The 24,558-nt window shown below is 39.1% G+C and overlaps 1 protein-coding gene across 4 annotated transcripts in view; it reads right to left on the minus strand.

The window, feature by feature from the left end:
• Nucleotides 1-24,558, minus strand: part of slc2a9l2 (solute carrier family 2 member 9, like 2) — a 169,419-nt gene that overhangs the window by 112,902 nt on the left and 31,959 nt on the right. For all 4 annotated transcript variants that reach the window (XM_085406006.1, XM_085406004.1, XM_085406005.1 and 1 more), the window contains 3 exons: nucleotides 22,716-22,848; nucleotides 12,094-12,281; nucleotides 9,868-9,978 (listed from right to left, as the gene is read on the minus strand). In XM_085406006.1, coding sequence (XP_085262132.1) covers nucleotides 9,868-9,978; nucleotides 12,094-12,281; nucleotides 22,716-22,848 — 432 coding nt within the window. The remainder of the gene's footprint in view (nucleotides 1-9,867; nucleotides 9,979-12,093; nucleotides 12,282-22,715; nucleotides 22,849-24,558) is intronic.

Genomic DNA, 24,558 nt, shown 5'->3' on the forward strand with positions numbered 1-24,558 from the left:
TTGGACAGATGGCCTCAAATACTTTTGGTAGACAGAGCTCACGTTCACCTCAACAACTTAACAATGTGCCCAGGTCATGTGGTTGCAAAACACCCTTCCACCACCATGCTTAACAGTTGGCGTCAGGTGTTTGTGCTGATATGCTGCATTTCTTTTTGGCTTAACGTGGAGCTCTGCATTAGGGCTAAACAGATGCAATTTTGCAAACTTAAGCCATGCTGGTATGTCCTTTTTAGAGAAAAAATTACATAGCAACCAGATTTCTCATTGCAAACAGTCTTTTTCTAATTGCACTGTCATGAACTTAAACATTCAACATGCTAACTGAGGCCTATAAAGCTAGAGACATAGTTTCGGTTTCTGTGGCTTCAGGGGGTGAATTTGCTGGGGAATCCACTCTTGGAAAAATTGGCAATGTTCTTGAATCTTTTCCACTTGATGGAAACAGCCTTATGACACTTCCCACACTGATGGGCGGCAACAATTGCTTCTTCATTCATTCTTCATTGCATGTACTTGTACTGACATATACCTAAATGTTCCAAAGCAGCAAACTGTCAAAGCTTTTGCAAAAGTGCTCACACTTGCTGACTGATGATCAGTTAACCAAGTGCATTTAATTAGCAGCACAGAGCTGCTACTTACCTTCTTAATTCCCATGGAAGAAGTAAGGGTGTACTTAAGCCGCTTTTCTATTAGTACCTACTCCACCAGGGTTCCAAGCGATACGAGGTGATTCAAAAATGTGACATCAACAGACTACATGCCAAAGATTGGCTAGTCAGTGACATCGCTCAATTAGTCATGAGAGCGTCTCCTTCACAAAAATCAAAACTACCATTGCGTTTTTTATAGGGCTGCATATGTGAAAACTTTCTGTAAAGTCCTGCTGCTGAGGTTAGATTCTACAAGCTATCAAATGAGGTGTTTTTGTGTAATCTTCATTAAGTAAATAATGTCATACTATAATATGTCACATCTTGTGAGTTATCTTACGATCTGGACCAGATGATTTTTGCATGTAAAACCTAAGAATTGAAAGACAGTGCACTTTTTATCATGACTGTCACAGACGTGATCTGGCAGACATCATTTTTTCATTGTGTCATTCCTATAAAGCAGTTTGAACAGTTACGTTTTATTTTGCTGCTTTAATGTGGCTTAATATCATGTCACGCTCAGTTTTAATAAGCAAACTTCACAAACTTATAAAAAGATCTTCTAGCTAATGATAATGTCTCAGTAACTCTGAGAATGACTTAATCATACAGCTCCTAGCTTAAAAATAAGATACATTTATATAGAGAGTCATAAATATATGTATTTATTTTCATATGACTTGCAGCAAAACCAAATATGATTATGTGTTTCTGTGTCAGGAGTATTTGTGCCTATAAATAACACACTTAAGTACTGATTAAACAGGATTAAATGACAGCTCTAACAGAATAATACTCACAACCTAATATACTCTTTCTTGGCAGGCTTGACAGAGGTCAGAATGGAAACTTCAGCTGTCACGGTTGGCAGGATTAAAACGTCATGCCACTCTTCATCACATCAAAAAGCAGATGAGCCATTCAAGACAACTGGCCACAGCTTAAGGGCCCACCGGCCATTCTGTCTGTATAAACACTGAAAATCATTGATCATTAAAAAACAATCTCAGCTAAAAGTAAATCCACATTTTACTGTTTGGATCTTTTATTGTAGATTCAAATGCTTCATCACTACCAGAAGACCCATTTTGCTATTTCAGGATAACTTGCTTGTTTTGCCAAAGGGTTACATGTGTGACGACATGCCCAGATGTGCATGAAATAATGTGGGTTGGCATGCAGTCCTTGGCTCTCGTATGTTAACCAGCCTTATAGTGACAAGTCTGCCACAATGAAAGGGCGATTGCCCAGTAGGTCACTAGTAAACATGGCAGGTTTCTTAAAGGAGTTACAGTAGATTTGTTTGTGAATAACAAATTTATTTCAATAAAGCTTAGCATGTTATCGTAAAAATGCTTAATGATACATTTAGATCTAGATTGAGGAGGAAAAGAGAAGAGTCCATCAGTAGCTGATGAATAGTACAGAACTGACTGTAGTGACTGGAACACATAGATGCTTAATTGTTAAATTGGAAATTGGGCTTTCCAGTATAAAGGCTTCAGGATGCCAGCAGAAGTAGCATAAAGAGTAATGAAGTCCATGTAGGAAAGACATTTGGCTGGATGGATGAGTAACATGCACGGCTTTCATTCCAGAGTGTTTCATTCATTTTATTCCAGGTGTTTATATCTCATGTAAGAACAAAAGGCATCTTAAGGGAGCTAAAAACATGGTTTGGGTTAAAATAGATCCTTTTGTAATATTAGTGACATGTTACAAAGCCTTTTTTCCAGATCTGCAAGGAAACTTTTCTTTCTGCCCAAAAACAATTTGTTCTGATATGCACGACAAGCAAGTCCCATCTAGGTTCGTTACATTTTCTGTCATCTGGAAATAAGATCTGTTGCAATCTGTACTGCTTGAAGTTGCCCCCTCATTTATGTCATGGGTTTCTTTTTGTGTCCAGCTCGTGTGTTTTCGGTTCGATGAGCACCTTTTCTCAATTTGTTTGTGTTTTGTCTGTTTGCATGCTTTTTTTCCTAAGCTACCTAAGCTGCATTGACATTTCTCAGGAACTATTTGTCTCTAAACTATTTCACTGTAATCTTTCAGTAGATTCTTTCCATCTTGCCATGTGCCCTGTCGGTGGAAAAATCGAGTATAAAAAGAGCTTTTTAATATATAGCTCAAGAAGAAAAATACTCAAATACAAGCATTCTAGTGCCTTAATGAGCTGAGGACAGAAGGATTGCATTAGCTAGTGACATTGTCAAAGGGGAACTGCTAATCAAACAGCGTTAAACTCTGCATAGGTCATTTGATTTAAATCATAATAGTTAGCTTGTTATATGTTCGTTTCTCTTAGTCATTAATTCAGTTTAAAATGTTTTGTTTTGTGGTCACAGTGCATTATTGTAATTTTTTAACATCCCAAACTTTAGCTGGTGATTGCAAAAGATGCAATACAAGCACAGCATGCAAAAAATGGAATGCCATTCATGATAAATAGCTCATTTTCATTTTAAACCTCTGTATCCTTTTCTGTGTAAAGTGAATTGTACTGCATGGGTAAAAGCAATTCAGAATGCAGTATTGTGACATTTAACAAACCATTGAATAAATCTGATTTTTTTTCTATAAAGCAATATGAGGAACATTTCTCCTGGGTGCATTTGATGCCTGGGCTTCCCAAAACTCATTAACAGCAAACTGCAACTAATCTGTTAGTGTTTACAAGCAAGGACCAGGATTTGGAGGCATGCAACACATGCCTTTTTCATATGTAAAACTCTTTGTATAAGAAATTAATTGTGTGTGGGCAGCTTTATGTAAAAGGAAAAGCTTTGTTAATGGATGAAAGTCGATCAGAGCTACATCACGAGGTGCATTCATTTCTCATATTACGAAGCATATAGTGTTAAATACAGGGATTAAATTCTAACTTTAAAATGTTTTCTACCTAAATTGAAGAAAAGGTAAGGTGTAGACTTTAATTCAAAAATCATAAATATCTTAAACTCACAAAGTCAAAATTGAAATTCATCTTTCTTAATACATGTCAAATTATTGTGAACATCCAACCAATGTTTAACACCAACGAACGATTAAAACATGTCTGTAAAGCTCTTGAGTTTGCACCATCAGCTACTTATATTTATTACAGAGTACAAATAAAGGCTTGTATATTTACATTTGCCTGATAGTGCTTGAAGTATTGTCCATCCATCCATTTTCATAACCACTTATCCAATTCCATTGCAATTGCACACAGGTGGGCAGGAGCCTAAACCATCTGTCACAGGGCCAGAGGCAGAGAACACCCTGAACAGGTCACTAGTCTATGGCAGAGCTAACACAAATTTACAGCCAATTTAGAGACACAAATGAATGTGTGTCCAGACAGAACCCACAGAGGCACAGGGAGAACATGCAAACTCCAGACAGAAAGGTCTCAGCCAGTTAGTTGGGTTCAAACCCAGAACCCTCTAGATACTAATAACTGTACCACTGTACCAACTGGAATAGTTCTAAAGAGCAAAGTTTGTACAGTTTATGACTATAACATAACATATCGCCTGTGGTGCAAAAAGTTGAGCTTCAGCATGAGTGACGTGTCAGCTACGATAGTTGTGGATTCTGTCATTCGTTACCAAAAAGTCACAACTCATGACAAGTTATTTATTGGATTAATACACAGTCATAAATCTGAAGCTTACGCTGGCTTCATTTGGATCATTTCCGACTACGTTGTGCATGCTAGCAAAACAGCCAGATGATCATTATTGTCAGCCACATAAGAAGGGTGGTGTTCAGTAAAGGCAGCTGGAGGTGAGTTAGCAGTGCCTGATGAAGAGATACTGCAGAGCTGGGGGTAAAACTGGTATCTGAAGAGTACATGCTGCTGTTTGAAGTCAGTCACCTGCCAGCTAAGTCACTCAGCGGGGTCTCCTCACTGCCGCAGATCAAAGATCATCTGTGCTCATGCTTACAGGAATCACAGAAATAGATAGCAGCCCACGCAGGGCATTAACAATCTCACAACATTAAATATGGAGAGATGACATACTGCATTCCCCAGTGCATTTTTGCAATTAGTATTTGGTTTAAACTAAAAATGTAATGCCCTTTTTGGGCAAAGAGCTCCTTCAACTAAAATTTGATTGATCATTTTGTTCATTTCTTTTGGCATTTCAAATGCATCTCAATAACAAGAGGATAACAGCAATTAGACCAATCCTTGGACACTTCCTGTAGCTATTCCTGGGGATCCCAGAGTGTTCCCGTGCCAGAAGAGATAGACAATCACTATAATGTAAACTTGATCTGCTTTGTGGTCTCCACCCAGTTCAGCATGCCAAGAATACCTCCCTTGGAAACTCAGGTAGTGTCCTAGTCCGGTGTCTATACCACATTAGCATTCCCACTCAGTGTGAAGTAGCAGCTGTTCAGTTGTGAGCTCCAGCTTTATGTATAAGCTCCTTACTCTGTCAGTGAGTCCACGGATCCCAAAAAGAAAACTCTTTTTGGGCCAACTTTATAACCTTTGGTTACTGGCCAGAAGACTGACTGATCATAGGTGAGAACAGGACCCTGCACTGGGAAGCTGAGAGTATTGCTCTGTAGATCAGCTCCTACTGTTCAGGAGACAGTAATACAGCTCTAGTATCAGTCATAAAAAATCAAATATTTTTACCCTGTCATTGTGCTTTGTGTGTGAATTGGGTAACACATGGTTACGTTATCTCGATCGATAGCGTACCTTCATCATCATGAATCACTGCTACTGCAGCAAAATAGTTTTACTGATTGGTCCCTAAACTGTTGGACAGTGACACATTTTGTAATTTTGCCTCTGCACACCATCACAGTGGATTTTAAATCAAACAAACAAGATCTGATTGAAGTGCAGACCTTCAGCTTTCATTCAAGGGTTAGAAAAATTTTACATTGAATGTTATATTGGCTTTTATACAAAGTCACCATTTTCAGAAGGTTAAAATGAATAGGATGGCTGATGCACAAGCAGTTTCATGGCCAGGTGAAACCTTTTCCCTTCCAATTTCATGACAATGGAAGCAGACATATCAGAAGTTGATTCAACGCATTAAATATGAGGTCCAAAAAGATGCAAAGTGCAAGCGAGGGAGGCCATCATTTGGCTGAAAAAATAAATAAACCATCAGAGAGCAAAAACTTTAGGAGTGGCTAATTCAACAATCTGTATGTTCTTAAAAAGAACGAATGCACTGGCCGGCTCAGCACCATAAAAAAGGTCTGAGAGACCAAAGATGACAAATGAAGTGCATGATGACCTCATTATTTCTAAAAACAGCAAAACAAATATCAAAAGCTCCATAACTGATCAATAATGCTTCTCAGTGCAAATGAGCCAAAGCATACTGCAAAAGCAACCCAAGACATTCTCAAAGCAAAGAAATGGGATATTGCTAATGGCCAAGTCAGTCACGTGATCTCATCCCAATAGAGCATCATTTTCAGCTACTGAAGACAAATGAGAAAGAAGAGCGAGCCACAAATAAGCAGAAACTGAAGGGAGATGCATCAAAGACCTGGTAGAGCCTTTTACTTCAGGCAGTTACTGACTGTAGAGGATTTTCATCCAAGTAGTTATGTTAGTTATCGTGGGAACCAAGGAGGCAAACATAAGTCCAATACATCAAACACTGCTTTGTCTTCTCTGGAAAATATGTATCTCAAAGTTGTGAATAATATTCTTACATAAAATATAATTGTATCCTACTTGACATTTCTGAGACGTTTTACCGTAATAGTTTTTTGAAGTTTAGAGTTTTTGACAAGTGTCTGTGGCTTTGACTGTTGACCTCCAAAATCTAATTAGTAAATCCTCCAGTGTGGGACAGACATACAACCTGAAAATATAATGTCTGTATACTGATGCTGCTTTACGCTAACATTTGCTGCTGACTGAAACATGTCTCCAGTGGAATATCTGTAAGATGGTCTTATTAGTGGGTTTTATGTCTTTCAAGCACGCTGTTGTTCAACCTCTCCTTAAAAAGCCTAATCTAGATCCATCCCTACTCTCTAACTATAGGCCCATTTCCAACCTCCCTTTTCTGTCCAAAGTACTGGAACGAGCCGCCCTCACGCAGCTCCAGCTATTTCTTGACAACAACAATCTCTATGAGAAGTTCCAGTCTGGTTTTAGAGCTCGGCATAGCACAGAAACCGCCCTACTGAGAGTTTTTAATGATTTGCTTTTAACTGTTGACTCTGGTTGTGCTGCTGTCTTAGTAACCTTGGACCTGACAGCAGCCTTCGACACTGTAGATCACAACATACTGCTAGCCCGCCTTCAACATTGTGTCGGTTTAAAGGGCACTGTCTTAAAGTTTTTCCAGTCCTATTTGAATAATAGGAGTTTTTCTGTTCACCTTGGTGAACTGTCATCTCCCAGAGCTCCTTTAACCTGTGGCGTACCTCAGGGGTCCATACTAGGCCCCCTGTTGTTTATTCTGTACTTGCTCCCTCTGGGCGATGTGCTCCGTAAACATAATGTGTCCTTCCACATCTTTGCCGATGATATTCAGATCTACCTCCCTCTGAGGTTGAACTGCAATGTTTCTTTGCAGCCGCTACTCTCCTGCTTGTCTGACATTAAGACTTGGATGACTCTTAACTTCTTACACCTTAATGAAAGCAAAACTGAAGTCATTGTGTTTGGGCTTCCTAAAGATCCCAACTTCTCTCTTGACTTTTTGGGACCCCTAACCTCCGATTGCACTTCTTCCATTAAGAGTCTTGGAGTTATTTTTGACAGTGCTTTTAAACTTGATAAACAAATCAGCTCTGTAGTTAAGGGATCTTTTTATCATTTACGGATTTTAGCCAAAGTCAAGTCTTACCTTTGCAGGAACGATCTAGAAAGAGTGGTCCATGCTTTTATTACTTCACGGCTGGACTACTGTAATTCCCTCTATGCTGGCCTAGATCGTTCCTGTCTACATCGCCTTCAACTGGTGCAGAACGCTGCCGCTCGCCTGTTGACCGGTTCAAAAAAAAGAGACCACATCACTCCGGTTCTCTGCTCTCTCCACTGGCTCCCAGTTGCTTTTAGGATTGATTTTAAAATCTTACTGCTGGCTTTTAAGGTTTTAAATGGCACTGCACCTTCTTACCTGTCAGAACTCCTTAGTACTTATCGCCCCAGGAGATCTTTGAGGTCAGCCGATCTGATGCTTTTAGATGTTCCCAGGTATAAATTAAAGACAAAGGGAGAGAGGGCGTTTGCTGTGGCTGCACCCAGACTGTGGAACAGTTTACCTCCTCACGTCAGATTCTCCAAAAGCCTAGAAACTTTTAAAACTGCTCTTAAAACTCACCTCTTTTCATTGGCTTTTAGAAAGGTTTAATTTATTTGTTTATTTATTTTTTATTTGATCAGCGAGGTGTTTTACGAAATTGTGTTCTATTGTATTTTTATCTGTATTTACTGTACAGCACTTTGGTCAGCCTTGGTTGTTTTTAAATGTGCTCTATAAATAAACTTGACTTGACTTGACTTGACTTTATGTGATCATAACTGTGATTATGCAAAGTTACTATTGCATGTAAATCATCACATGATGTCAAATACTAACAACTCCGCCCACAAGCTGCCAGGAGAGATGCTCCAACAAACTAACTACTTCATTAAGCCGTTTCCCAAACAAAGTGCTCCCTGCTCCATCATTTAGAAAGTGATTTACTGCCAGAGGAAGTAATACTAAAAAGCATGTCAAGTGAAATGACATGGCTGAGAGCAATCCAAGTACAGCTGAGCTGCTAATATGTTAGAATATGCTAACATAGTAACAATAAAGGATTGGGTTGATTGGGTTAAAGGATTGTCAACTACTGCATATTTGTCTTTGCCCTTCACACTACCCAGATTTCATTCACGGAGATCACGAGTCATATTTAATCAATAAATATGACAATATTTAGTAGTTGTTCAATACACTTGTATAGAACTGACTTTACACAAATACACACACACACTTTATAACATACACCTGTTTTACTGCTCAATAATACCTAATCAGCCAGTCACATGGCAGCAGCTCATTGCATTTAGCCATGTAAATGGTATCAATGGTATCAATGGCATCAAGACATCGACTTGCTGAAATTCAAACTCAGCATCAGAATGGAGAAGAAAGGTGATTTAAGTAACTTGGAATGTGGTATGGTTGTTTGTGCCAGACAGAAGCTGCAGACCTACTGAGAATTTCCAAGAGAAAAATATCCAGTGCACCTCAGTTCTCTGGTTAAAAATGTCTTATTGATGCCAGAGGTCAGAGGAGCATGGCCGGCCTGTGGTGACCTGACAGCAAAGCAACTGTAAGTCAAACAACCACCTGTCACAGCCCAGCTATGCAGTACAGGATCTCTGAATGCACAATACACTGAACCCTGCACCTAAAAAAGTGGCCGGTCAGAGTGTGTATGCATGTGCAGGAATGTAAATTACAACAAAAAGCATCATCCAATGCTAACAAAATAAAAGCAAACCTCTCTCACATAGCACATACCCATGTAAACCTAGAATTGTCAAACATACCAAAGCATACAATCAAACAGAAAATGTGCCTTGTGACTGTTCATTAGCAGAGGGGCCTTCTGGGTCATGGTGTCTGGCTTAGATAAGGGTTTGAATTTTCATTACTCTTGGTTTTCCAGTTTGCAAGAATATCTTATCTGCCTTCGTGTGCTTTTATAATTGTCTGCTCTTCCTAATTGGTTCCACCTGCACCTCATTAGTCCTGTGTGTGTGCGCAGAGTCTCGTCCCCTCCCTCAGTTTGTATGTTGACTAACTTCAGGTCCCAGGTCATTGCTGCCAGAGTTTTGGTTTCTTTTTGGATTCTCTATCATTTTTAACCCTCTCAGGCTCAAATTAAACTTTTTGTTGCTAATGCACAACCAAGTCCTGCAGTGGTACTTCTGAGTAAAAAACACTCATAAAATATGTATGTGGGGTAAGCAGGTTGTTAGTTTTGAACTGTTGCAAATCGGCAACGCCTGCCTTGAGAGGGTTAACAGGACTTTCTCTTTGTTCTCTGCAGCACCTTTTGTTGTTCTCTTCCATGTGAGTTATTTCTTCTTCTTTTTGGTTGTTATATTGACCACTCAGCTTTTTTTTGCCTGTCTGTGCTTGTTTTTCATTTTTGAACTCCTAGTACTTGACAGTAAACCTGAAAGCTGTTGCTGACTTACAGTAATAAATCAAATAGCCATACTTACTGAGATGATGGCAGCCAGAGTCTCTATGGCACCTGTGCTCAGTGTGATGTAGGGAAGTATGCTCTCAGTAAAGCCTGCTTCACGAAGAATCCCATTGGTATAATACCAGATCTAAAAAAATTAAAAAGTACCATTGGTCTTGGTTTTCACAACAACATACTCATTTATATATATCTTTACACAAAACTCAGCAATCCTGTTCGCTTCAGAGCTGACACACAAATTTTAACAATGTCACTAAAGTTGGCCTACATTCTCATCACATTTAGAATGAGATGAATTGACATTAAAATGCAACAAGCTTAACACCTGCACTAATATTGTTAAAAACACAAAGAAAGACATTAAAACCTTTGAACGTGTTTTACAGAAGGCTGAATAAGTGCGAACAAACGGAAGCAAAGTGAGAAAATACAATCTAGAGTTTTAAAAACTGCCAGTGTTTTTGCATTTGTGTGTGAATGTGTGTGTGAATGGTAAATGGCCTGTATTTGTATAGCGCTTTACTAGTCCCTAAGGACCCCAAAGCGCTTTACACATCCAGTCATCCACACATTCACACACTGGTGATGGCAAGCTACATTGTAGCCACAGCCACCCTGGGGCGCACTGACAGAGGCGAGGCTGCCGGACATTGGCGCCACCGGGCCCTCTAACCACCACCAGTAGGCAACGGGTGAAGTGTCTTGCCCAAGGACACAACGACCGAGACTGTCCAAGCTGGGGCTCGAACCGGTAACCTTCTGATTACAAGGCAAACTCCCAACTCTTGAGCCACGATCACCCCGATATAAGCTGCAGGAAGCTGAACACAGCTTCAACCGTCTGTTGAAAAATAGTAACGCAACTGACTTCAGACTCCCAACTCTTGAGCGATCGTGACTCAAGAGTTGGGAGTCTGAAGTCAATTTTAAAGTAAGTTTTTCTCAGTCTGCTGTAATTAGCAGCAACTTTCCTCCAGGTGAAGGACTATTCTTGGCATTTATAAAGCCAGCTCAGAGACATACCAATCATTGACACTCGAGTGCAGTGCAGCACAGCAGGTGAAGGATGGCTAAGCATCTTAGTCTGAACAAAGTGCACAAAATATAGTGACTCACAGCGATTCTCCACAGCCACTGGGTCTCCTGCACAGCGCTGTACATAAACCTAGAGTCACTTTAATTAGGTTAACGGTGCACAAGCGCTCTTGTTTTTTTCTGTATTTACACTTGAACCTTCTCTTTAAACTTTTATAACAAAATGCAGTTCAAGAACTATGTAATTAAGCAAAGGACAGATTTAAAACTTGATTTAAAAAAGAAAAAAAATACTTGACTTCAAAAGTGATGAAACATACAAGGATCACACTTGTGAAAGCACAGGCACAGACCTCAGTGGGTTAAGTGGTGGAGTTGTTACCAAACCAGACACACATAATGGTTAAATAACAAGGTAAGGTAACAAAATTTTACTGGTACACTTTGGTCGCGTTGTCGCCTTGCACGCTAGGAATGTAGGGCAAATCAGTACAAAGTTGTGATTGATTGTCTTTTATTCTACCGTGATGGGTGGGTCATCTCTTCCAAGATGACACTGACCCATTTTTGGACTGATGTGTTAAACAGAACTTTCTCCAATGTGATCAAAAGCCCTCATGAGGCAGTATGTCACTTAAAGAAAGCAGTTCCATCCCTCAAATAGAAATCACGAAGCCTTTTTCTCATGCGGCAATTGGTGGTCGAACACTTTACTCGTGCATTTTCTGTTCCTTTTTTTTGTCTTTAATTCGTCATCAGTGTTTACTGCAATATTCTCTAGCCCAAGCCGAAATCATAAAAATCAGAAAACAGCATAATCGACTGGGAATGTACTCCAGAGTGCCAGAATAGAGCAGAATGACAAGTTCTCCTGTTGAAGTATCTCCAGTAGAAGAGGTAACACTTATCACCTTCCTGCCTGGGGAAGGACCAAGGCTCCAAACTTATTAACAAGGTCTAGGTGTAACTCTAAGAGTGCCAGATCATCTTTAAAGATATATTGAATGTTTGCTTTCAGAATGGTGTTGGGGTGGGGTCCTTATAATGAAATATTTACACAGAGCTTGCATTATTGATTTGGTGCATCTGAATCTATTTAAATGAATAATAAATGATCTATAAATACAGTCAAATGCACTGTGAAATAGCATAAAGGGAGATGATTCCACTCAAAACCTGAGAAAGGTAAGTTAAATCAAAAACTTACTGCATTGAGGCCACAGAGCTGATAGCAGGCCATGGTGATGATGACAGTTATGAGCTGCCAGCGAACAGCTGGGCTCTTCAGCAGCTGTAACACAGAGACGGTGTGTAGTTTGTCCTGAGCTCGAGCCTCCATGTGGACCTCTTCCAGCTCCTGGGAAACATCCTTCTTTCCCAAAAACCTCTGAAAGGCTTACGCACAAACATTCACACATACAAGCGCAGCAGCGTTAAAAATATCGACAGTGCCATAACCCTCAATAACAACCATCACGCTGAGATCAAAGGACCTAACGATTTGTTCCACGGGCAAATGAGAACATATTGCTGTAAATGGAGCAGTGAAACTTTGAAAATGCAAAATTTCTATTGGTTTATCAACGGTACTTAAAAGTGAAGTAAACTGAGCCCCACACTTTTGTTATTAACAGGCTGCATTTCAACCCTGACATTATGTCCAGCCTTTTGGCTCTTTTTACCAACATAATGTGAGCAGGTAGAAGTGTGAGCTGTCACACGGCTTAACAACAACAAACAGCATTGAGAGCGCACACCTCCACCAAGGCAGCTCCTTCTCTGGGTAGTATTTACCTTTAAAGGGAATCACATTGTATTTTGTAAACATTATGTAGGAGTAGGTAATGTGTAATAGGTATTGATTGGTAAATGGTAAATGGCCTGTATTTATATAGCGCTTTTTACTAGTCCCTAAGGACCCCAAAGCACTTTACATATCCAGTCATGCACTCATTCACACACACATTCATACACTGGTGATGGCAAGCTACATTGTAGCCACAGCCACCAGGGGTGCACTGACAGAGGCGATTCATAGATAACAGGAGATGAATAACTTTAGCCTATTATATGATATTTATTATATTATATGATATTATACTACGGTATTTCTGTATCTAGACAGCTCATTCTCTTTCACTCGACAATGCTTTCTTCAAAGATATAACATGCGAAATGCAAACGTAAGGTCAAAGGTCAAATGTAACATTATTTGGATGCAAACTATGAGGCATTTACCCGAAAAGGTTGATTCTGTTCATCTGGACATAGTGTTTTGAATGGGAGAAACGTTTCGTCACTCATCCAATTGACTTCTTCAGTCTCAGCTGACTGCAGGTTTCCCCAACCTTATAAACAGTACAGAGAACTGACCTCACAGCCCAGTGTTCATCCAGTGGGCTGGTTTCAGTTATTATGCAAATGTACTGTTTACAAGGTGACAAAAGATGAAACGTGTCTCCCATTGAAAATGCTACATCCAAATGAACAGAATCAACCTTTTGGGATTTACGTACCTGGATGATTGAGCATGTATCCAGATATGTGGCATTTAGAATCTCCACATACTTGTAATAATACCTAATAAACCTAAATGTCACCAATACAGTAGAATTAGAATTTTTTCACCACAAAATTCTAAAAGTCAACAATAATTATTGTTGACTCATGTGACAACTTCAACTTCAATTCTTCCCATAGAGAATGATAGTTGCGTCACATTTCTATGGCTTGAATCAATTGAAAATCACAGGTTAAGTAACTATGTTAATAGATATGTCGTTCTCTTTTTGCTGAAGGTACAAGCAGGTTTACATAAACTCATTTGCCTTTCTTTGCCATTAAATTATACAGCCATGGTGACAACAAATCATTTTCAATTTCCTACCATTCCTTTTAGCTCCTGTGACCAGCATCTTCTTCATAACAATGGTGGACGGGTCTCATGGGTGTGGCAGTAATTAGATTTGGAAGCTAAAATAATTAAAACTGGCCACAACAACACAAACCTATGGAGCTGTTACATTACAGGACAGAGTCCCGTGTGTCATTTTTCAGTTTTTTTAATGATTGGTCCCTGTTTTATTTACACTCAACAAAAATATAAACGCAACACCTTTGTTACTGCTCCCATTCCCCATGGGATGGACGTAGAGACCTAAAATTCATTCCAGATACACAATATAACCATCCCTCCCAAACAGTGGTCACAAATCAGTCCAAATGTGTGGTAGTGGGCACATCTGCCATATTGAGATAATCCATCCCACCTCACAGGTGTGCCACATCAGGATGCTGATCTGACATCATGAGTAGTGCACAGGTGTACCTCAGACTGCCCACAACAAAAGGCCACCCTGGAATGTGCAGTTTTTTGCGCTATTGGGGGTCTGGGGACCCAGAACCGGTCAGTATCTGGTGTGACCACCATTTGCCTCATGCAGTGCAACACATCGTCGCATGGAGTCTATCAGATTGTCAATTGTGGCCTGTGGAATGTTGGTCCACTCCACTTCAATGGCTGTGCGAGGTTGTTGGATATTCGTGGGAACTGGTACACGCTGTCGTATACACCGGTCAAGCACATCCCGAACATGCTCAATGGGTGACATGTCCGGTGAGTATGCTGGCCATGCAAGAACTGGGACATTCTCAGCTGCCATCTGCCCTGAACAATGTGAACCATGATTCATCCGTGAAGCGCACACCTCTCCAACGTGCCAGACGCCATCGAATGTGAGCATTTGCCCACACAAGTCTGTTACGGCGACGAGCTGGAGTCAGGTCAAGACCCCGATGAGGACGACGGGCATGCAGTTGAGCGTCCCTGAGACGGTTTCTGACAGTTTGTGCAGAAATTGTTTGGTTGTGCAAACCAATTGTTCCAGCAGCTGTCTGGGTGGCTGGTCTCAGACGATCTTGGAGGTGAACCTGCTGGATGTGGAGGTCCTGGGCTGGTGTGGTTACACGAGGTCTGCGGTTGTGAGGCCGGTTGGATGTGCTGCCATATTCTCTGAAACGCCTGTGGAGACGGCTTATGGTTGAGAAATGAACATTCAATGCACGGGCGACAGATCTGGTTGACATTCCTGCTGTCAGCATGCCAATTGCACGCTCCCTCATTGCTTGTGGCATCTGTGGCATTTTGCTGTGAGACAAAACTGCACATTCCAGGGTGGCCTTTTGTTGTGGGCAGTCTGAGGTACACCTGTGCACTACTCATGATGTCAGATCAGCATCCTGATGTGGCACACCTGTGAGGTGGGATGGATTATCTCAATATGGCAGATGTGCCCACTACCACACATTTGGACTGATTTGTGACCACTGTTTGGGAGGGATGGTTATATTGTGTATCTGGAATGAATTTTAGGTCTCTACGTCCATCCCATGGGGAATGGGAGCAGTAACAAAGGTGTTGCGTTTATATTTTTGTTGAGTGTATATATTGTGAAAAAAATGTAATACAAAATATAATATTTGAAAAACTGACTTGGATAACAGCATGAAGAAAATGCATTCAATATGGAAAACATATTTTGCTCGTTTAAAATCTAAAGATTTGTTATATCTACAGGCCACATTTTCCCTGTTTCAATGCTTTTTCTGGGATACATAATTCATCAGCATAATAATACACTCTGCTGCAATGCAGATGACTCTCAGACCTCTTTGTTTGTTGGCTTTAGTGATTTAAGTATCTATCACATTATTTTGACCTCTGCTGAATGTGAAATAGGTGAGATTTTCTTTTTAATTGCCACAAATAGATTTTAGAAACACATATCATCTGTGACTAGATGTCGATGTCCTACGTACTGCCTAACAAGTTTATGCATTTGTTATATAATATCGACCCAATACAAGACAGATTATTTACATTTAAGTAAGTTTAATGTCTTTTCTTTGTGTCAGAATGAAGCAGAAATCACCACACCTTTTTTATTCAAGGCGAGACGACTGCTAACCGTTTTCTGTTATTTTTAGCTCGGCCATTTGAAGGTTGTTTGAACTCGTGCCTTCTTGGATGCAATAGATGGCAAAGAATAAGTGGATGGAAAGACTCTTTTCTCACTTTGAGCCCTTCTCTTGTGAAGGTTAATCCCTGGAGTTGAGGGCAGGTCAACTAGGCACGAGTTTAGGACACAGTCCACGGGAGCAAATCTCTACAGTCAAGGACTAAAAGCAGGTCATTAGAATGTGGAAATGAAATGACACGCGGTGCAGACGCTGCCCACACAAGATGGAGTCGGCCAGTGTCACAGTAAAGGCTGGGCCATGATTTCTGAGGCAGGAAAGGGGAAGCATTTAAAGTAAAAATACGTGTATCTCTGCTAAACCAAATAATCAAGCAAAAGAAGGCCAGTTAGGATTTTGATACTGATATAATAAAGAGAAAAGGGTGAGAGGGAAAAAAGAGAGAGGACATTCTGTGCAGAATACAGATATATGAAACTCCAGTGAGAAATTATGATACTAAAACATAGCATAATATACTTAACTCACCTATCGACAGCCCAGTTGACAGCTAAATATAAAAAGATATTCCCAGCAGTTTACATGGAAGCCCAAAATCTAAAATCCATTAACTACAATGGTGTGATCTCTGAAACAAAGTTTAGAAAGGGAGAGAAAAGAACCAACAAGCTGAAATGATCAGTGTTATCAATCTAACTTCATGTAATTCTAATATAGATAGAGCATTAAACACCACTCGCTGCTATCCGAGTAGGTGTGACTTGATATCGATATCTGTTGGAGTAAGGTGAGTTGTTCAACAGTGTCACTGTCCCCATGCAGCCATCCTGTGTTACTGAGAACTGCAGGGCTCCACTCTGTGTCACTGTTGTGACCAAAGACTCACAGTGCCACAAGGTGGAGGGATGTGGTGCAACAAAGGAGCTTTAAAGAACCATGATGGGCTTGTCGGTTCTGCAGTTTTACACTGGCAATAAAATCGTCATGGAGACAAGTGTGAAACAGAATATTTAAAGTTAGTCTCAAGGTGAAGTAAAATGTTGTGTGTGTTAGGATACAGCTGCCAGAATTTAAAGGTTGATGCTGCTGTATTCTGTGTCTCTGCCTGTTGTCAACATCCATTCTCTTCCACTTATCCAAATCAGGGTCACAGGGGAGCTGGAGCCTCTCCCAGCTGTCTTAGGGCAAGTGGCAAGGTACACCCTGGACAGGTCACCAATCTGTCACACGGCTAACACATAGAGACAGGGAACCATTTAGAATCATCATCTTTGGACTTTGGGAGGAACCCAGAGTACCTGGAGAGAACATGCATACTCGACAGACCCTGGCTGGATGGTGGAACTGACCAACTGACCTTACTGTGAGGCAACCGTACTAACCACTGTTCGACCATGAGGCGACCTACAAAAATGCTTAAAAGAAGCAATGCATAGCTCACCTCTCTGTGATACCTTTAAATTGTAAATTATCTGTGAGTAGAAGTTCTGCAAGCATTGCACTGGTTGCATTTTACTTTACTAAATAAAACAACAACACTCGTCTACGAGGCCCATCAGTTTCCCTAAAAAGTCAGATATTGTAAGTTTTAGTAATATCACTCAGTAACTAAGGAGATCATTCGTTGGGGAAAGCATTGTGTGTTAAATTAAAGTCATATGCCCATGAAGGGCACTTGTAGAGACAATAAGAAAGCAGGAAGTCTTTACCCAACCCTTCATCGCTTCGTCAGTTATTTAATGTTAGTATTGTAACATTCACAAGAACCAGACGGTTGGGTCTCAGTTTGTCCGTTTATTCGGCACATAAGCAAGCGGGTTGCTAACTCCGGGGAGAGCGCCCTCGTACAGCTCCTCTCTCCAGCCTGGCACACACACACAAAAACAACCAGGTCCCCCCTCCCCTTCCTGTACCACAACCAAACATGAATCTTAAAGGAACAACAACAGTGTGCAGAGATCACCAACATGTCACTGTACAATAACACTTAACCATCGTTACAGTATGAAAAAGCTGCTTCCGGCTTCACCCTTGCCACAAGGGGTGATGACAGCCGGTAGGGCTTGCACTAGTTGTTATGCACTAGCTGCTCTTCCTGAAAAAGCCCTAAAGAGGATTTGAGTCTCCAGCTGGGATTAAAACCAGCAACCCTTTCCTTGCCAAGCAAATGTGTTAACCACTACACCACTGGAGGCACACTGTTTTAATCCAATTGTAATATAAAGTAAGACAGAATTATATAAATAAAAGATTTAGAAACTTTAAATTTATAACATCATGCTTTTCTGCAGTTGGTTTCTGGACTTGTTCAACTATCTTTTTGTCTTTTTTGTAAGATAAAAGCAACAAAAACACATTTCTTTGGTTCTAACTTGCTGGAAGTACTCAAGGTAGGAATTTATTACACAAAGGAAGCAGCAACAAAAGACAGATGGCAAAACCAGAGCTAAACAAACAGTGTTCCATCATGAGAGGTAAGAGTACTCTCCTTGAATTTTCACTTAAAGTGTGCAGAAAAAAGACATCGCAGAACTAGAATGTGTTTTCAAAGAAGCCCATAAGACCAACCAATTATTATTATCACTACTATTTGGTAACATGTCTATTGCTGCATAATAAATCTGTTTATTCCATTTAATTGTATTTTTGATCATTAATTTTCTCATGTGACACCATCATCATAAATACTGCTTTGTCCTCTGAGACCTTCATGCACAACATGTTCAAAAGAATCAAAGATCATGTTCAATTTTACAAAGAATAAACTGTAAGCCACCAAACCTTCAGAGATTACCAATCTATAATGTATGGACGCGGGCATGAAACAGCTCAAACCACCCCAGAGACCAAATTCATTAAAGTTTTGTTTGAAATTACATTTTTCTTTATACTTCATTAACACATGTAGTTTGAGCTACGTATGCCTTTAATCCATGCTGTGCCTTTTCATGTCACAGCATTTATATCATATTCTTTTTTTGAAGCTTGAAATATTTGTAATAGTTATGAAAACTTTTTATAATTTTGCACCTGTAACCTTTTACTATGGCCAATGTATAGGTAAGGTACAACAAAACAAATTGTTGGAAAAGGTTGTGGTCAGTGAGAATAAATTATTGTTTGAGTAAGGTCTAAGGGGAAATGTAACACAACTGTGCAAAGATTGCTGCAATAAATAATGTATGTATTTCTCATGCTTCATAAAAAGCAGCTGATTTTTGCCTTTTTTTCTGATATTTACTGCCTTTCGCAGCTGTGCAATCGGAATACCAAAAAAGTAAAAAATAGGTGATTTGAAAACATTTTCAAAAACAGAATACTAAAAAGACATGATTAAAAAGTAATGAATAATTTTCATTTGCATTTGTTTCAAATGAAACATTTCTGTGAAAATGTAGCTGCAAATTAAAGGTTAAGGGTCTACGCAGTTTCAAAACAGAGTTTTAATGGATAAAACTCTTAACTGGGACATAACATTCAAGAGCAACTTTTTATTTCCCCTATTGTGTCATAAGAGCCAAATAAATATGCGAAAGACCATCTCCTCATTTCTTTCCTTTGTTTGAGGTCAGAAAGATGAAGATGTGCTGTGATTTTAAGTATCTCTCTGCCTCTCTGGCAGCTGCAGCTTACTGTGGTTTAAAGGCACTGAATCAGTGCATTTGAAACAGAATATTAAAAAAAACAAAAGATTGTACAAGACATTTATACCTCCAATCAATGATTTGTGAGGTATCAAAGAAAAAGATTTGTAAAATAGAAAACCAGAATTTTAATTGAGTAACTAAGGAACTGAATTACTCAATTAAAAGAGGATGGACTTTCAGGAGAGGAATGCTCTCCCATTCTTGTGTAATATGGGATTCTAGATGCTCAGTAGTCTTGGGCCTTCTTTGTCAGATTTTCCATTTTGTGGCAACAAATGTTTTCGACTGGTGAAATGTCTAGACTGCAGGTTAGTTCAGTGCAAAGCCATGCTGTTTGTAGTTTTACATTGTCTTGCAGAAATATGCAGTATCTAGATATACATGCTATCTATGCACAGGCACGAGTGCACCCATATACCATCAGAGATGCAGGCTTTTGAACTCTTGGACAATTTTTCTCCTCGGTAGTCCAGAGGTGTGGTGTTCATGTTTTCCAAAACCAATTTAAAATTTTGATGTGTTTAAACACAGAACAGTTTTACACTTTGCCTCAATCCAATTTAAATGAGCTTTGGCCCATGGTGTGGGAGTTTGGTTATTTTGAGTTTTCTGGTTGTTAAGATTTTTTTTTAGTTTGCCTCTCATTGTTATCCTATCCTCTTGCCCTTCAGTTTTTATTACTATTGAGGGTTGAGTTTTGTTGTTTCTGTTATTCTTTCATTTTGATTGCTGTGAGAGTTGTTATTCTGTTTTCGGTTCAGTGTACTGTGCCATGATTTTAGTGTATGTATCACTCTAGGTTCCTTAGTGTTTTCTTGTTAAGTCCCTGTCTATTTGTGTTTTCCAGTGGAGTTACTTACTTACCTATTTTATTTTGTAATTCCCAGTTGCCTGTGGTTTGTATTTTGTTTTACTTCCTTTGAATCACTGGGCTTAATTAGTTTCAGTTTCCTTGTTCCGCTCCTGTTTCCTCTTCCCTTGATTAAACCTCAGTGTCTTTGTGTGTATATGTAGTCCCAGTCTCCATTTTCCTTTTGTCAGACTGCCTGTATACACGCCCTGTTATACTGGACTCACTTCAATGGTTATTATTAAAGAAGCACTTTATTTGACACCTTTCCTGCCCTCTGAGTCTGTGTTTGGGTGCTTGTTCCTCATCACATGACAGGATCATGTTCATAATGTGGCTTTGTTCTTCCTGATAGAGCTTTACCCTGCTATTGTAGATGACATGGTGAACTGTGGTTACAGACATTGGTTCCTGGAAGTATTTCTGAGCCCATTACAGAATCATGCCTGTTCTTAATGCAGTGCTGCCTGAGGCCGTGAAATTCACAGCTCTTCAGTCTTGTCCTTTGTGTACGTCTCTCAAGTCCTGGAATCTTTTGATGATATGTACTGTAGATGACTAAATATTCAAAGTATCCATGATTTTAAGGAATATTATTGTCAGGGGCTGAATTTTTGATCTAACATTTTGAGTTTATTTTGTATTCTTGATTTTCTTATGTTAGACTGCAATAATGTTAACTTCTTGTGTTATTATTCAGTTAGGGTTTAGTTGAGTTTTTTTCTAGCTTTTCTTTTTTCTTATGTTTCATCCATGTCTCCATGTTTATGAGTCGTTTCCTGTCTTCTGTGTACATCTGTCTTGTCCTCTATGTTTAACGCTTAGTTATACCCTTGCTTTCATCTCCCTTATCTGTTCCCACGTCTCTCCTTGTGTTCTGTGTCTCCCCAGTCTGTCGTGTGTGCGTGTTTCCATGTTCTATTGTCAAGCTTGTGTTCTCATCTCTACATTCAATTATGTTTCCTGTTTTACTTTGAAGAGACTGGTGTTTCCATTTTCAGTGTGTTTAGTTTTACTTCCCCTGTGGCATCATGTTCATTCGTGTCAGCTGTGTTTCCCCAGTTGTTTCCACTTCCATCATTACCCTTCTGTGTATTTAAGTCCTCTGTCTTCATCTGTTTACGTTGCGTCAAGTCACAGCAAGTCACAGCTTTTCTTAATACTGTTCAGGTTTATGCTCATGTTTTGATTATTTCTCGTTTACGTTTTGCACATTCCTGTTCAGTTTCATGCCATTGTCTCATGTCATTGTTTTTATAGTTGATCCTAGGATTTTTTCCCAGTTTAGGTTAGTGTAGTTCCTCCCTTGTTTCACCTTGCCTTATTTTTGGTATTCAGCCTAATACAAAGCTTGTTTTTATTACACTTCTTTTCCTTTCTCCCGTGTCTGCTAATATTTTTTTTGAAATACAAGCTCTCACTATTAAAACATGAAAAAGAAATTAAAAATAAAATATTGGTTTATGAAATTTGCATTTCATTCTGTTTCTATTTCCATTTTATACAGCATCCCAACCTTTTTGGAATTGGTATAGTAACATATGACTGAATATTACAACAGATTTTAGATTTTATGGTTTTTTAACTGGTTTAGGTCAGTTAAAAAAGGTAACTAAAAGACTTTTCACACTCCCAGCTTTATCACTTATTATATAAGAAAAAAACAGTTATATTAATAATGGCTGCAATAAATTCCAAATGTAGCATGTCAAAATGTCTGCTGTGAAAAAAATAAATAAAAAACAATTATGTGTAGAATTAAAACCACTGAGAGTCACAGTTTATTTAACTCACATTACCAATGCACTTCTTTTTTGAAACTGCTTTACAATCATAAATAAAGATGTGAAGCCATCTCTCAGTCTTTAATTTACTATTTGAAAGCTGTATTTAAGAAAATATTTTTACATTTAAAAGTGAAGAATTCAAGAATTCACTCTCTGATTTGGTCCTCTTAAAACCTTGGCCAGTATTAAAAGCTGAAGTATTTATATAAAGCAAAACTTTCACTTGTGAAAATTGTGTAGCTAGTCTTCTGTACACTGAAATAGCTGAAAACAGCATAAAACACTCTAAAAGCCACAAATCTCACCAGTGGGAAAGCAATCATGAACTTCTGTTTCACTAAAAAACTATGTCTGGTCCCTGCAGATATACTCCAGTCACCTGAGTGACAGTGACAGTCTTACTTCTTAAGACATTTTTTCTAACTCTAAAAGAGTGGTAATGTGTAGTAGTTGTTGTAAAGAGCAACAGCAGAGTTTTCAAACATAATAACCACAATGAGACACCAAAGCCTCTTGTGTCAGCCGGACTGCATTTTGCAGATGTTCTTAAGTGTTGTTTATGGAATACCTTTTTCCGCTCCAGCCTCATCCCTCCTCTCCATCAGCAGGTAGCGAGGACTCTCAGGGAGGAAGGGCAGCACACACAGCTGCAGCATTGCGGGCAACGCAAGGAAGGAAAACAGGTAAATCCAGGTGGACTCCTGCAGTCAAAACATCAACAAAAGAACTGCATCAAAGGTTCAGACATGGAACGGCTACACCATATTAAACAGCGATAAAACAGATGTATATCACAGCTGTTACAACACGTTCCACTGAATGGGTGGATGCATTTGGATTTTTTTAAAAGAATTTCTGCAAGATGATGAGGTTACTATTTATATTATGTGACTATAACATCATTGGCTACTGTGCTAGCAAATACTGAGTAGGTTTAGTCAAGAATGTGAGGGTTTAGTAAAGCGATGCATTCTTTCTTGCATATATTTACTTAAAGCAGAAGGGGAATCTTTATATGGGCTGAAGGCCGTCTGCTGCTCTCATTAAATGTGAAGAGCATTTCAAATGTCAAGCAATGGTAATGAATATGGTAAAGTTTCTAAAACCTAATTTAGGAAAAAGAAAAGTTACAACACTGGATAAAAACAGGATGCAGGCATTTAACTAAATATGTGCTCAGATTTAATTTGATGGAATGGACTGCAACAAAAAAAGAGAAAAAAAAAGAAAGAAGAAACTTGACAGGCACCTGTTACCATGGTGTTGCATCACCTCTTAACAACAGGCTGTAAGCATGTGTGAACTCAGGGGGCAAATTGCTGCAGTTATGAAGGCAAATAAAAGGTTTCGCACCTCCTTTATAGGAGTTTTTGTGTCATAATATACTCAATATATTCAGTAGGTCACTTGTGTGGGCACTTTGGGCAGACCAGCTTAACACCTTGCTACAGATTCATACCGCTAAAATGCATGCAGAGTGTATTTTAGTATTATATTGTTGAAATGAGAAAGACTTCTTCTTTAAAAAAAGAAAGAAAGAAAGAAAGAAAAACAAGAAAAAGAAAAACAAGACTGAGTGGTTCAAACTAAGTGGTGCACTAAACAACATCAAAACCTGATTTCTAAGACTGCAGACAAGATTTTTCCTTCTCTCTCTATCTCTGTATAAATGAACCCATAAACTTGGGTCCAAGTTAGGCACTATATTTATGTAGATTTTGGATTATTTTTGGCAGAGTAGTTTAGCTATAAAGTGTGTGCCTAATGCCATAAAGAGATTTCCACTAAACAATTGTATATTTTTAAATAATCTACAGCCTCAAAGATCATTCAAAACAGGTTTTTGTCCTTGTCCCATGTGATCAGAGATCTCCTCCAGATCCTCTGAATCTTTTAATTAGTTTATGTACTGCAGATGATGAGATCTCCAAATTCTTTGCAACTTTATATTGGGCATTGTTAATCTCAAATAGTTTATCCAGTTGCACATGCAATTTTTCAAAGAGAAGTGAACTCCCTGGCTTTACTTGTAAATGGCTTATCTTCTCCATGAGGCTCTTTTTACATCCAGTAATGTTACTAATTCATTAGCTGTGAGTTGTGCCAGCAAGTGCGTATCAGAATCAGAACACCTTAATAATCCCAAAGGAAATTATGTGGTTACAGTTTAAGCTCAATTATAAATATCCAGAACATTACAGAGGTGAAATATATATGATTGACATTTTACATATCTATATGTATAATGTATATGTGTGTGTATGTGTGTTAAATACAGGGTTTTTATTAAAATTGAAAATTTCATCCAACCAGATAACACAACATGGAAGATAAAATAACAAGGTCTTTTCAGCTGCTTGCGCTTTAAAACATACTTTCATTAAAAGTACCCTTGAAAACAAAATCAAGTG

This window comes from Rhamphochromis longiceps, linkage group LG5, assembly GCF_057381845.1.
Source record: "Rhamphochromis longiceps isolate RC_006_pf linkage group LG5, R_longiceps_female_GT1.1, whole genome shotgun sequence".
Taxonomy (NCBI): domain Eukaryota; kingdom Metazoa; phylum Chordata; class Actinopteri; order Cichliformes; family Cichlidae; genus Rhamphochromis; species Rhamphochromis longiceps.